The sequence below is a fragment of the Hippocampus bargibanti genome, linkage group LG02 (genome assembly GCF_051943395.1).
Source record: "Hippocampus bargibanti isolate YZ-2025 linkage group LG02, ASM5194339v1, whole genome shotgun sequence".
NCBI lineage: Eukaryota > Metazoa > Chordata > Actinopteri > Syngnathiformes > Syngnathidae > Hippocampus > Hippocampus bargibanti.
In genome coordinates, this window is record NC_142735.1 from 260,235 (window position 1) to 273,840 (window position 13,606).

Here is a 13,606-nt window from a genome sequence, read left to right on the forward strand (position 1 = left end):
AAAAGCAGATAGCAGGGGACAGTGTGAGTGAGGGTATTATCGCCGAGAAAGAACGGCAACTTCATTCGGATATCATCAAGAGGCAACTACATCAACGACCATCACAAAGGTCAATAAAACGACTTTATTATACACTAAAGTTTATTTCTTTAATTACAATACATTAGCACATTTATTATACATAAAATAAGGTCTATTTTGTGGAGTTTTAAGGCTTAGAAAATTAGAAAGTAGAAAATGATGTTTTATGGGGACCTGGCAATGGATTATTCTCATTTTTAATGGTTTCCTATGGGAAATTATTTTTTGGGATACACACTTTTCGCCTCAAACACTCTGTCTGGGAACCAATTAAGTTCGTAAGCCAAGGTATCACTGTATATGAAAGCCGCACTATACATTAAGTGAAATGTGCCCTGAGATATGAGTTCCCGGACTCAAAACATCTTTCCCCATTGAAATGAATACAAATGGCATTAATCGGTTCCCGGCTCCCCCTCCAAAACCAACTCAATTGTTTAGTGTGTGCCTGTGTGTTCATATATCCTCACTATGTACTGGAAGTCTTGTTCCTTCAACCGTGTAGTTGTCATGGTTGTCCCAGATCGATGTGTTAGTCTAACACGAAGGATAATGCTGTCACACCAGTGAGAGACATGCGGGTTGACAGACAGATCAAGAGGCCTACTGCCACTCATCTCTTCTGAACGCAATGGTGTGTGAAATTGATTTTGCCGTTATTTCCCCACACTGCCGCTCTCCCACTTGCTCTCTCTCTACAGTATCCGCCTGCCACGGCCACCCGTCCAATAGATCTCCGCACACAAAATATGGAGACGAGGCATGTCCTAATGAGGAGCTTGTCAACAACGGATTGATGTTTTCTGTTTATTTGCTCCAAAATAGGTGTGCAGGTGATTGATGGAGCTGCCAACACAGCATTGTGCATATTTTTTTTCTTCCTTTCTTTGTAGTCTTCTTTCAGGCTTAGCATTCCTGATACCAGAAAGATGCCAAGTCTCACATTAAATGCTTCTAAAGCTGCTACAGATGAGCTTTAAAGGACAACCGACACCTTTTTTTTGGTTTCCTAACTGACATCAGAAAAACGTTTCATAGCATCTAAAATACCCAAAACACCCAGGCTGATATTTTTAGTCAAATGCAAAACACCAATCAAAATGACTTAAAGTGTCCAAAAACTACTTCAAAATGACATCGGAGATGTCGAGTCCCGCCCCCAGTTTGTGACGTCACGCCAGGATACTCCTCCACAAACTGCCTTGCTCCAGAATCAAAACAATGGTTTAAGAGAGTTCAGATTCGGAGAAGATGCTTTCTTGTGACTCACCCAGTTATGAATATGATTCAAATAGTTCTGAAGAGGAAAGCATAAATGTTTGCAATCGATTAAAGAAGTCCTTTCGTATCAATTCGAGTCGTCTGGACTCCAATGTAGCGCCCAGAAAATGCACGAGATGGCGCACAAGCTGCATTGGAAATGGGCTTGTTTGTCCGCTGGGAATTTATGTAAACTTACACCTTCTTTACGCATGTTACCGCAATTGGCTGCGACACAAAATGATTCACCATCACGTTATTTATGTAGTTTTCCTTCTAATTTCGCCATCAACACAGTGTTTTCAGACGACAAGAAGTACCCAAAATGCATTGTGTGTCGCTATCTCGACAGGGGCGTTTCCTCCGTGACGTCACTTAGGGCATCGTTATCAACTCGAAAACAAGACTTTGTGAATATTTGCCGCAAGTCTTAAAAGGTAAAATATAGCTGTTGGAATCTTTGTAAAATGCGCTCAGTAGAAGTCATTTGAAGTGATTTGACAAATTATGGACGCAACTTGTCTGGAGGTGTCGGTTAGGACTACCCTTACAGGACTTATGGGTTGGATGAAATCAGACATAGCACTACTGAAGGCCTAGGTGTGAAATGCATGGCTGACCATTGCGATTTAGTATTCTGTAAGCACAGCATTTAAAGACAAAAAAAAAAAAATGCATTGTGGCTAATGGCTATCAGAAGCGAACAGATCTAAACTGTGTTGGCAGTCACACTCATACTATTAGCGACTGTATCCTGTGACCTTGAGAGTTTTGAAAGGTCCTTAGAAATGAAATGTATTATTTTTATTCCTGGATCTATTAGCTAGCAAGCTAGCTTTCTAATCTATTTGAGTTACTTCCGGGTTGAGTGAACGCTGGCGCGGGTGGCTGCCGCTGCTCACCCACAGAAAATCCTATCCTGTGACTGTAAAGTGACCTAGAGACTTTTGAAAGGCGCTTATAAATGAAATGTATTATTATTATTATTATTATTATTACAAAGGCAAAGGAGAACCAAGGACCAAGATAAGGTGACGTTCTGGTCTCGGGCCCGGTGTAGACGGACAGGCAAGACTAGGATTTGGTATTTTGTGTGTGTGTGCGTCTATGGAAAACATAACCTTCACAGTCCAACAAAGCGACTGGTGGTGACATTTACTGGAAAAATCAGCATGCCGTATACTCCTGCTTGCTTTACCATCTGTCAGGCATATAATCATCACGTGCTGTGAAGCATTACATGTCCACTTCCCATCACACCAAAGCCCTTGACATCATCAAACAAATCATAACTTTTTCTTCAATGACAAACAGGTTACAATTACCCAGTGGCAAGCCGTGTATTTCATCGCTAGGCTTTCAGTAGTGCTACGTCTGAATCAATTGAGACTGAAAAAAGTGGGGTGATTAACAACAAGTCCACTAGAGGCTACCATTAGCCAGGAAATAAGGGACCGACCTTTCTTAATGATGTCCGTTTTCTTCTTGAAAATGGCTTTAACAGTAAATCTCCAACCAAATCCATTTCTTCTCCTCTATCAGCCATTGTGGGTTGACAAATTTGGTATTAAATTAACACAATATATTGCTCACTGCCTATACGCTGTGCTAGCTCTGGCTAGCACACTTTTATGACTAGCAGCTAGACGTACTGTGATTGGCTTAGCTTCTTGCCAATCATGTGACTAGCCAATCATAGTTTACAAAAAAAATGTGACGTTTCCTATAACTTCTACAAGACTGGGTTGACAACTCGAAATCTGATTGGTTAAACCAAGAGAGTCATTGACACCACATGTGACGGGGCCTACAGAACGGATTGTGAAAGCGTTCTAGATTTTTGACCCTGGTAACAAAGATGGCTGAAATGTGATTGGTTAAATGCGTCAATAAAAAAACAGCGCCACAGGAAAAAGTAATGAAAGGAAACCTAAAAACAATTTTGTCTTATTTAATAAGAATTCATGGATAATTTATAATTAACATCAGACCGTGATTCAGATTTTTTAAAGCCAGCAGAGAAAGCTTTGCAGGCCTTAACGATCCACCACGGCAATTACCAACGGTTGCTTTGAGTTGTAAAACTGTTGACACACGAGCAAATTGTAATCGTCAGTTTACTTCACTGATGTGAATTTGCATAATGATATGCTCACGCACCCGTTTTAAGACTTTCACTGCGTGTTCGGTCAATTTATGTATTTATTTACTTAGTTTTCCTCGAGCAGAAAGCTTGAGAAGCAACCTCAGAGAAAACGGATGACTTACTTGACATCGTCCGCCATCTTGTGGCGGTTTGGAGGCAGCAGAATTGTCATCAAACATTTTTTGAAATGACTGAACTTTCAATGTTCAGGTCAAACGAAATTAATTTTAAAAATTGCATGGATACATATCGGGGGTTAAACGGATGCCGGCTGGTGATAGTATCACCTATAACAAGAAAAACACGAAAGGTCTTATCAACGATATTTACTATTCTGAATGTAGCCAGATATAGCGAAATAATGCGTCAGAGCCAACGATTGATCTCATCCAATTCATTCTCATCTGTTAATTTTAGCACTGGATAAAATACTCGGCAGTACATCGATTGTTTGAACTTGTCGTCAACAAATGGCGACATAAACACTAAAAATACAAATGAGGCGCGCTCACTGACGGTTCCCTGTAAAAGATCATGTTATTGTAAAGTGACATTGAGAGTTTTGAAAGGGGCTTATACACGAAATGTATTATTATTATTATTATTATTATTATTATTATTATTAAAAAATAAAATATGAATACCGTAAAAATAATTGTAATACATTTTCATGAATACCAGTGTATGCCACTAGATGGCAGTAAATCCATTTACTATGACATCCAATACCACCTGTGAACCTGAAGTTGATTGTCGAGCTCTGTCTCATGGCGGATGATTTTAGAATACAAACACGGTGAGTCAACGGGCATAATTATTTGTATCATGAATGATAGTCTGGTTAGAAAGTTATTTATGTTCGATGTTTCTCACAATGTAGTTCTGACTGTATAATGGCTTGATGTGCTTCTTTTCAGGGTTTTCAATTCAGGGTATTTTCAATTCCCGAATAAATTCGCGAATGGCAGTGAATGAGTGAATGAGCGTTAGTTATATTGTTCGTGCAAATGTTTTTTTCACTTTAAGGACAACCGACACCATTTTTTTGTTTCCTAATTGACATCAGAAAAACCGTTTTATAGCATCTAAAATACCCAAAAGACACAGGCTGATATTTTTAGTCAAATGCAAAACACCAATAAAAATGACTTAAAGTGTCCCAAAACTGCCAGAAAATGAGCTCGAAAACTGGCCAGATTCAGAAAGTCCCGCCCCCTTATTCGTGATGTAACTTTAGGTCACAAACTGCCTTGCTCCAGAATCAAAACAATGGATTCAGAGAGTTCGGATTCGGTGAAGATGCTTTCTTGTGACTCATCCAGTTATGAATATGATTCAAATAGTTCTGAAGAGGAAAGCATAAATGTTTGCATTCATTTAAAGAAGTCCTTCTGTATCAATTCGAGTCGTCTGGACTCCAATGTAGCACCTAGAAAATGCACAAGATGACGCACAAGCTCAGTTGGAAACGGCTCATTTGTCCACTGGGAATTTGTGTGAACTTACACCTTCTTTATGCGTGTTACCGCAATTGGCTGCGACACACAATGATTCACCATTGCATTATTTATGTAGTTTTCCTTCTAATTTCGCCATCAAGACTGTGTTTTCAGATGAAAAAAAGTACTCACAATGCATTGTGTGTCGCTTTCTCGGTCACGGGCGTTCCCTCCGTGATGTCACGTAGGGGATCGTCATCAACTGGAAAACAAGACTTCCTGAATATTTAGGGCGAGTATTAAAACATAAAATATAGCTATATGCGGTGGAATCTTTGTAAAGTGCGCTCAGTAGAAGTCATTTTAAAGTGATTTTACAAATTATGGACACAACTTGTCCGGAGGCGTCGGTTGTCCTTTAAGTGCTTGAGTTGCATTGTCTTGCAGCACATCATTGATTGCAAGGCATTCACTCATGAGTTTGTCCCATTTGGCACAATGACTGACAATGAAAGTGGATCATAATAATAATAATAATAATCGATTTCATTTCTATGCACCTTTCAAAACTCTCGAGGTCACTTTACAGTCAAAGGATCAGTTTTTCTGTGGGTGAGCAGCGGCAGCCACATGCGCCAGTGTTCACTCAACCCGGAATAACTCAAATAGATAGATAGCTAGGTATCATAGCATGATAGCTACCTAGGTAGCCAGCTAGATACCTAGCAAGATAGATAGCTAGATAGCTCAAGTGAGCAACATTGTGTCAACAGACCGGAAAGGACCCATTGTCTATTTTGTATACATCCAAGAAAGGAGTAAAAAAAGAAAAGTTAGAAAATTAGTCTTGTAAGAGAAAAACACGATTTTTAGAAGAATGAAATCATAACGCAAGGAAAAAAAATATTGTGAATCAAATTGTAAACTATGATTACAAGCTGATATCAGAAAGTAATCTTTGTTCAAGTTTAAAAGTAATCATCTCTTACTATGGCTTTTCTTTTTAATTTTTTCATAACCTAATTTATTTCTTATCTTATTTACTGTACTCGATGTCCTTCCTAAATGACCTCCCTTGATATTGTAATATTTTATATCAGGCAATTTATTCCACATTTTTTTATAGTGTTTCTCTTGGTTGCATTGTTCCGTGAACAATGTATGTGGCCATTCCATTAAATTTCATCCTCTGCGTTGCCATGTACATCTAATCCGCCCTGGGACTTCAAAACCATTTGTGATGGCTGATGTGATGTCAAGGGCGCCAGATGTGACAAATCCAAGACCATCCTTCTTTTGTCGCCAAGGATTTAAAACAATACATGAAAAAAAAGAAAAACAAGAAAGAAAACCCCAAAAGCTGTAGATGTTAGGATTTGGTTCGTTTTCATTTTTGTTTAATATTACGAAATATGTTTTTTTAGCCAATTATCTCATTAGTGACCATTAACTATAATCAGTGGCGGGCCATTGATTTCATCGTTAGGCCTTCACTAGTACTATGTCTGAATTAATGCAGACTGTAAAAAGTGAAGTGTGATTTACTACAATTCGTCGAGGGCAGGGGTGTCAAAGTCATTTTTTTTTTTTGCCGCGGGCCACATTGAGGTTACGGTTTCCTCTCGAGGGCCGTTATGAATTTGGGGAACCCATTAGAATGTTTAAATCCCTTCAAATATTACATATAGAGCACACAGCAAATTAAGGAATAACTCGTTTTCAAATCTGAAGTCAAGAATAATGACTTTTATTGTGGTTCACATCCAAAAATATGAAATTTTTGCTCGGATTTTAGCAATCATCATGAAATTTAACAAGTTTGATTTGCTTTCGCGGGCCGAAAAAAAAATGATGTGGCGGGCCGGATTTGGCCCGCGGGCCTTGACTTTGACACCTGTGGTCTAGGGGGTAACATTAGATAGGAAATAAGTGTCCGACCTTTCTAAATGGTGAACACACACACACACACACACACACACACACACACACACACACACACACACACACACACACACACACACACACACACACACACACACACACGCATATCATTTAGGAATTAATGTTTTTTTTTCTGATGAAAGAAGAGAGTATTTGTTATTTATTTTTTTGTTCTTTTGACTTTTGTTTATGTAGACATGAGTAAGAAATATTGTGCTGAGTCAATTCTCTTTGTCTTTTCTGTAATACCGTACAATAGCTAGCTATCTGGCTGGCTGGCTAGCTATTAGCTATCTATTGGCTTGCTAGCTAGCTTTCTATCTATTTGTCTTACTATTCTATCAGAGTTACTTCCGGGTTGGGTGAACGCTGGAGCGTGTGGCTGCCGCTGCTCACCCACAGAAAAATTTAACTGTAAAGTGACTTTGAGAGTTTTGAAAGAGCTCACAATTTTCTTTCCTATTATTCACTGACAGCCATTTTAGATTTCTGACGAAAATCTGCCTGCATTCGATCGTTGATATTTGCTCATTTATATTTTGAATCTTTTCTTGTGTTTTCTGTTCTTGTTTAGAATTTCAAAAGCTTTTCAATGGTATCTTACTCGTTAAGATCTGCTAAAAATTAAGAAAGTTATAATAGTTTAAACTGTAATAAAGATCTCGGTCACAGATTTTCATTGTTTTAACTGTGTGATTACAGGCGGAAAATCCCCTCATATTTCGAAATTTAAAAAATCCATTATTTCCTCATTATTTGTCATAGAACAATAATCTATACATCATTTGAAAGCTATTTAAATACACTTTAATATGGTATTAAAAAATGTGTGATGAATTATTGAAACATTTTGTCACAGCCCTACATACACATTCCTTGGAATGCGTTTATGGAGCTCGGGAATTACTAAACTATCTCTAGGACCCAGTGTGTGTCATCGTCAGCCTTGTCGTTTACACGCGTACGCGCGCGCGCGTGTGTGTGCGCGCGCGCGTGTCTGTCTTAATGGGGCTGGGGGGCGCTTCTTGCTAATCACGAATCACATCGAGAGCACAACATAATATTGCTCGGATTCGTTTGAAAGCAGCAGGCTCACGTTGATTGTTTTGACATATCTTTTAATATTTTTATTTTATTTTCTCTCTAATGTAACCAACGCGCGTCTTTCCTTGACAAAAATTGCCTCATTTGAGCCACCATGGAAGCCGGTGCATTCCAGATGACTGGGATTAAGATTTATTTGTTCTCATGACACACTTGAATCGATCGATCACATCGAGAGAAAACCGGGATTGGCTTTCACTTTTTCTTTTTCTTTTAATCTCGAGGATCACGTCTGCCGTGGGTACTTTGTACACTTGAGGTAAGCGCTCTTTTGGCACAAAAGAAACACAGCCATTGTCAACGCAAAACGCGTGGGAGAAGGAGGCGAAGCTCATTTTTCTTTTTCCTCACGTGAAAATTCATCTTGACGATTTGATGACACGACGTCACTTACGTGGAATGACACGATCCAGTATTTTGTGACAATTCGTGGGCGTGTGAGACGTGTCACTGAATACTAATCGCCAATCACATTCTTATTTCCCCCCCCCCCCCCAACCCACTCGTGGGTCTCGATATTCGTGGATGCAATGCCATAGATGTTATATTTAAATGCAGTGGTTGTCGTTGCAGTGGGCGTCCTGCTCGCGTGGGTGTTTCTGAAGGAGCAATGTGGAACGGCAAGAGCGCACCTCTGCTTATCTTCTGCCTGGCGCTCATGGCTTTGTGGATAACCAGGTGATTATTATTAGTATTATTACAGTTATACCTTGGCTTACGAACTTAATGGGTTCCCAGACAGAGTGTATAAGGCGCAAAGTGTGTATCCCCAAAATTAATTTCTCATAGGAAACCATTGAAATTAGAATAATCCGTTCCCAGGTCCCCATAAAACATAATTATCTACTTTCTAATTGTCTAGGTCTCGAAACTACACAAAATATACCTTATTTTATGTATAGTAAATGTGCTATGGTATTATAATTAAACAAAATAAACTGTACTGTATAATAAAGTCATTTTATTTACCTTTGTGATGGTCGTTGATGGCTTGATGGAATGGACTGGCTGGTTTGGATTGGATTGGATTGGATATGCCTTTATTAGTCTCACAGTGGAGAAATTTACATTTCACAGCAGCAAAGTGATGAAAGGAATGAAAGTAGAAAAACGAATCATTTCATTAGCACGAAACACTTGATGAGGAACGTAACCTTCTTTTACCATCTTGAGGAATGATCCCTTGTAGGTGCTTTCTCTGCGATAATTTTATCTAGTTCCTCATCAATTGTGTTCTATTTAGCTGGGTTGATAGCTTTTTGCATCAAGTCTACAAATGGCTTGTGCGGGTTGTTTGTGGAGCCTGATTGATGGAATATTTTAACCTTGCAGTCTACACTCTGCCTTTGAACTATCAAAGTTGAAACTGTCTCACTGTCGTCTGCCTGTCTCTTTAATGTTTAAACCACCCCCCCCCCCTCACTACTGCGTTCTTGACCAATCACGTGACTTTAACCGAAGACTGGGGGCGGGGAATAGAGGACCAAAACAAGTCGGCTGCCATTTTGTTGTTGCGAAAATCACTCAATGAGGCAGCTCCGTGTACGAAAAAAAGTCCGTATGCCAAGGTAAAGTTCGTATGCCAAGGTAAAATTGTCATAAATTTAACGTTCGTAAACCGAAAAGTTCATAAGCCAAGGGGTTCGTAAACCGAGGTATCACTGTATTATTATTATTGGTTGAAGTTTAGGACTCTGTGAGAGGTAAACGCATGTTAGCTGTTTATGACCGAGGCACCTGCTGCCTTGTTTTAATAAAAATAATAATAATAAGAATAATAATACATTTCATTTATAAGCGCCTTTCAAAACTCTCAAGGACCCGTATAAGCGCCTTTCAAAACTCTCAAGGACCCATGAACGCCCTTAGTCTGATTCATAACCTGCAGGCATGGTGCTGAGTTGTAAAATTGACTTGTTGAAAAGGAACAATTCATCGAAGCCTGGATGTCGATAGCATTCTCGTTGTAAATGATTGCGTTTATTGTGTGAATGCTAAAAGACTTCCGTTTTTTTTTCAATCCCCCATTTTGAATCTCAAACTTTGCCATTCATTTGTTTACCGACTTCCTCTTTAATTGACTTTCATAGAATTTTCAGACCCCCTCCTCCTTCTGTGCATTTATACAATTATAATGGTGCAATTTGTTGATATTAAATGAAAACATTGGCACAAATAGTGGCTTATAATAATAATAATAATAATAATAATAATAATAATAACAATAGTACATTTCATTTTTAAGCGCCTTTCAATACTCTCAAGGTCACTTTACAGTACAGGATCGTTTTTTCTGCGTTCACTCAACCCGGAAGTAATTCAAATAGATAGAAAGCTAGCCAGCTAGCTAACAGTTAGCTAATAGATAGCCAGCTAGACAGTTAGCTAACTAGCTAGATAGCCATATATCTAATAAATAGCCAGCTACATAGCTAGCTAGCCAAATAGCTAATAGACAGCAAATGGATAGCAAATGGATAGACAGCTAGGTAGCTAGCTAATAGATAGCAAATATATTGCCAGCTATGTAGCTAGTTAATAGATAGAAAAGAAGTGCACTTAAATTCTTAAAAATATCTAACAATCAGCAAAGTTATTAACATTGAATTGAATTTATATATATATATATTTTTATTGTTACATTCATTAAATAGAATTGCAGTTCTTTGCGAACATTAGCTAGCTATCTCACTGGCTGGATGGCTATCTAGCTGGCGAGCTATTAGCTGGCTTTCTGCCCATCTAGCTAGCTATCTATTGGATAGCTATTAGCTAGATAGCTAGCTTTCTGACTATCTGGCTAGCTATCTATTAGCTCAGGATTAGCTAGCTAACTAGCTTTATATAATAATACTAATCAGGTCTTGGATTGCACTCAGACACAGGACAATGACATTTTGTGAAGGGTCCTCGAGCTTGTCATGTTGTTATCATCAGAATCAGAATCAGAAAACCTTTATTCGTCCCACAATGGGGAAATTTGCAATGTGTGTGTTTCATGTGTGTGTGTGTGTTTGACACAGATCGGTTAACGCCGACAACACGTCTGATGCCTTCAAAACCAACATCACCCTGTTCACGCGCATCTTAGACAGCCTTCTCGATGGCTATGATAATCGTCTCCGTCCTGGTCTTGGAGGTAAGAAAGCATTTTGATTTGAATTTAATGTGGTTGTCATTATATACACAATATGATTTAACCTTATATATAAAAAGTTTGAAAATGTACCATTCTTTGGGGGTGCGCCTGATACTCCGGTGCAGCTTATACATCGGAAAATACCTTATTTCCCTGGAGCTAATCAATATTCGAAGAAACAAGATGATGAAATATTTATATGGCTATCTTTTAGCTATTTATTTGCAACACAATTGCGAGCTAGCTTTCTATCTATTTAATATAGCTTCCGGGTTGAGTGGACGCTGGCGCGTGTGGCTGCCACTGCTCACCCAAAGAAAAACCTGTGACTGAAAAGTGACCTTGAGCGTTTTGAAAGGCGCTTATAAATGAAATGTATTATTATTATTATTATTAGCTATCCATTAGATAGCTAGCTAGCTATTAGCTGTCTAGCTGACTGGCTGTTTGCTGTCGAGCTGGCTAGCTGTTGGCAAACTGGCTATCTCTTAGCTATTTATTTGCTACACAATAGCTAGCTACCTTTCTATCTATTTAATATAGCTTCCGGGTTGAGTGAATGCTGGCGCGTGTGGTTGCCGCTGCTCACCCAAAGAAAAACTTCTCCTGTGACTGAAAAGTGACCTTGAGAGTTTTGAAAGGCGCTTATAAATGAAATGTATTATTATTATTATTTAAATTGCTTTGTTTCAAAACAAAGGATGTTCATTTTGAACAGCGGATGGTTCTTTTGAACACGCTTAACATTAGCATTTGTGGCACAGATAACCTTTGGAATTACCGTACATTCCCTCACCCAGAATAACACGCGTGGCAGGCTAGGCCTTCAGTAGTGCTACGTCCGAATCCATCCAGACTGAAAAAAGTGTGGTGTGATGTAGTCCACTAGAGGGTACCATTAGCCATGAAATAATAACTGACTCACCTTTCTCAATGATGTCCATTTCGGCTTGAAAAGTCCATCTTGAAAATGGCTTTGCAACCAAATCCATTTCTTCTCAACCACCATAAAATCAACACAACAATATATTTGCTTATGCAGCTCGCTACAGATACAGTGTGCTATCTCTGGCCAGTATGCGCTTATCACTTGCGGCTAGTGATCCTATGATTGGCTAGTGACTAGCCAATCGTAATTTGCGAAAAACTCTGACGTTGTCAGCGACTTCGAACAGGCCTTGGGTTACCCAGTCGAACTCTGATTGGTTAAAGCAACAGTTTGATTGACACATTGTGATGCTCCAGGGCCTGCAGAACTGATTATAAAGGCTTCCAGGTAGATTTCTGACCCTGGTAACAAATCATGGCTGAAATGTGATTGGTTAAATGCTTAAATATGAAAACGCACATCTGGAAGTAGCGCAACAAGGGAAAAGCATTGAAAAAGGTAGCTGAAAGACAATTTGGAATTATTCATCAACAAAATATAATTAATTAGTTTGTGATTCAGCTATTTTTAGGCCAGAAGAGAAGGCCGTGCAGGCCCTGACGGCCCACCACTGTAAACCAAAAAGTATTAAGATTAGAAAAAAATAACATTTGACTTAAAAAAATGTCAAAGATATGAGATTTTTGGAAGGAATTGTATCATGATTAGTTTCTCAATACACATCTTATTAAATTCCATATTTTTAGGGGTGACGTTTGAGTAAAATTGTGCACTTAAAAACAAATTATTATTTTTTGTCGTTTTTTTTTCCCGAATCATAATCATCTTTATTGGCCAATCATGTATAACACCCAAGGAATGTGTCTTCGGTAGAACAGCCTTTAGCTGCACTAAAAGGTGGTGGGCAGGGTGCGGAGGGTCCAATCCATCAGATTTTTTTTTCCTGAAAAAAAATCCTAATACGAGCAAAATATTTTTAGGTATTTTTTTTTTTTTTTATGAATCATAATCATCTTTACTGGCCAAGTATGTAGAACACACAAGAAATTTGTCTTCGGTAGAACGCGCTGCACTAAAAGGTGGTGACCCGGGTGCGGAGGGTCTAGTAGGCATTTCCACACTCTTGTCTTGATTCTTGCAGTGTGTTTATTATGTAAAATATTTCCCCTGTGATAAAGACTCGTAATGTAATTTTACAGAGGAAGCAAAAGGCAGTAGTACATCTTGATAATTGAGGAGAAAGAGCCTTTTCCCCGATGTTCATCCCCATCCTCGCCTCTCCCATCATCTTCTATGGGTGGCATCTCATTTCCAATCCGCGAGTTCCTCCCTCAGGATTTGGTGCCATTTGAAATTCAAATTCCTGGGGCCATCATGAGCCCAGAAGCAGCCATATGGGTTGCAGATATTTGGCTTGGCAGCATTGTGTACTGCTGCTTCTCAGTTTTGTTTATTTTTGAAAACTAAAAAATATATATATATACAGTGATGTACCGAGATCCAAGTGTTTGGTTGTTTGGTGTCTTAATATCAACATATACGTCAAAAATATTCATTACGGGTGTTTGTGTGATGTTTATTGCAGGCTCCTTTGTTGATTGCATCTG

At 38.8% G+C, this 13,606-nt stretch overlaps 1 protein-coding gene across 1 annotated transcript in view; it reads left to right on the forward strand.

Moving 5' to 3' along the window:
- The first annotated feature begins 7,872 nt into the window (after positions 1–7,872).
- The window catches only part of gabra2b (gamma-aminobutyric acid type A receptor subunit alpha2b), a 38,343-nt gene continuing 32,609 nt past the window's right edge, over positions 7,873–13,606 (forward strand). The window contains exons 1-3 of the mRNA XM_089019388.1: positions 7,873–8,230; positions 8,545–8,649; positions 10,995–11,110. Coding sequence (XP_088875514.1) covers positions 8,582–8,649; positions 10,995–11,110 — 184 coding nt within the window. The 5' untranslated portion in view covers positions 7,873–8,230; positions 8,545–8,581. The remainder of the gene's footprint in view (positions 8,231–8,544; positions 8,650–10,994; positions 11,111–13,606) is intronic.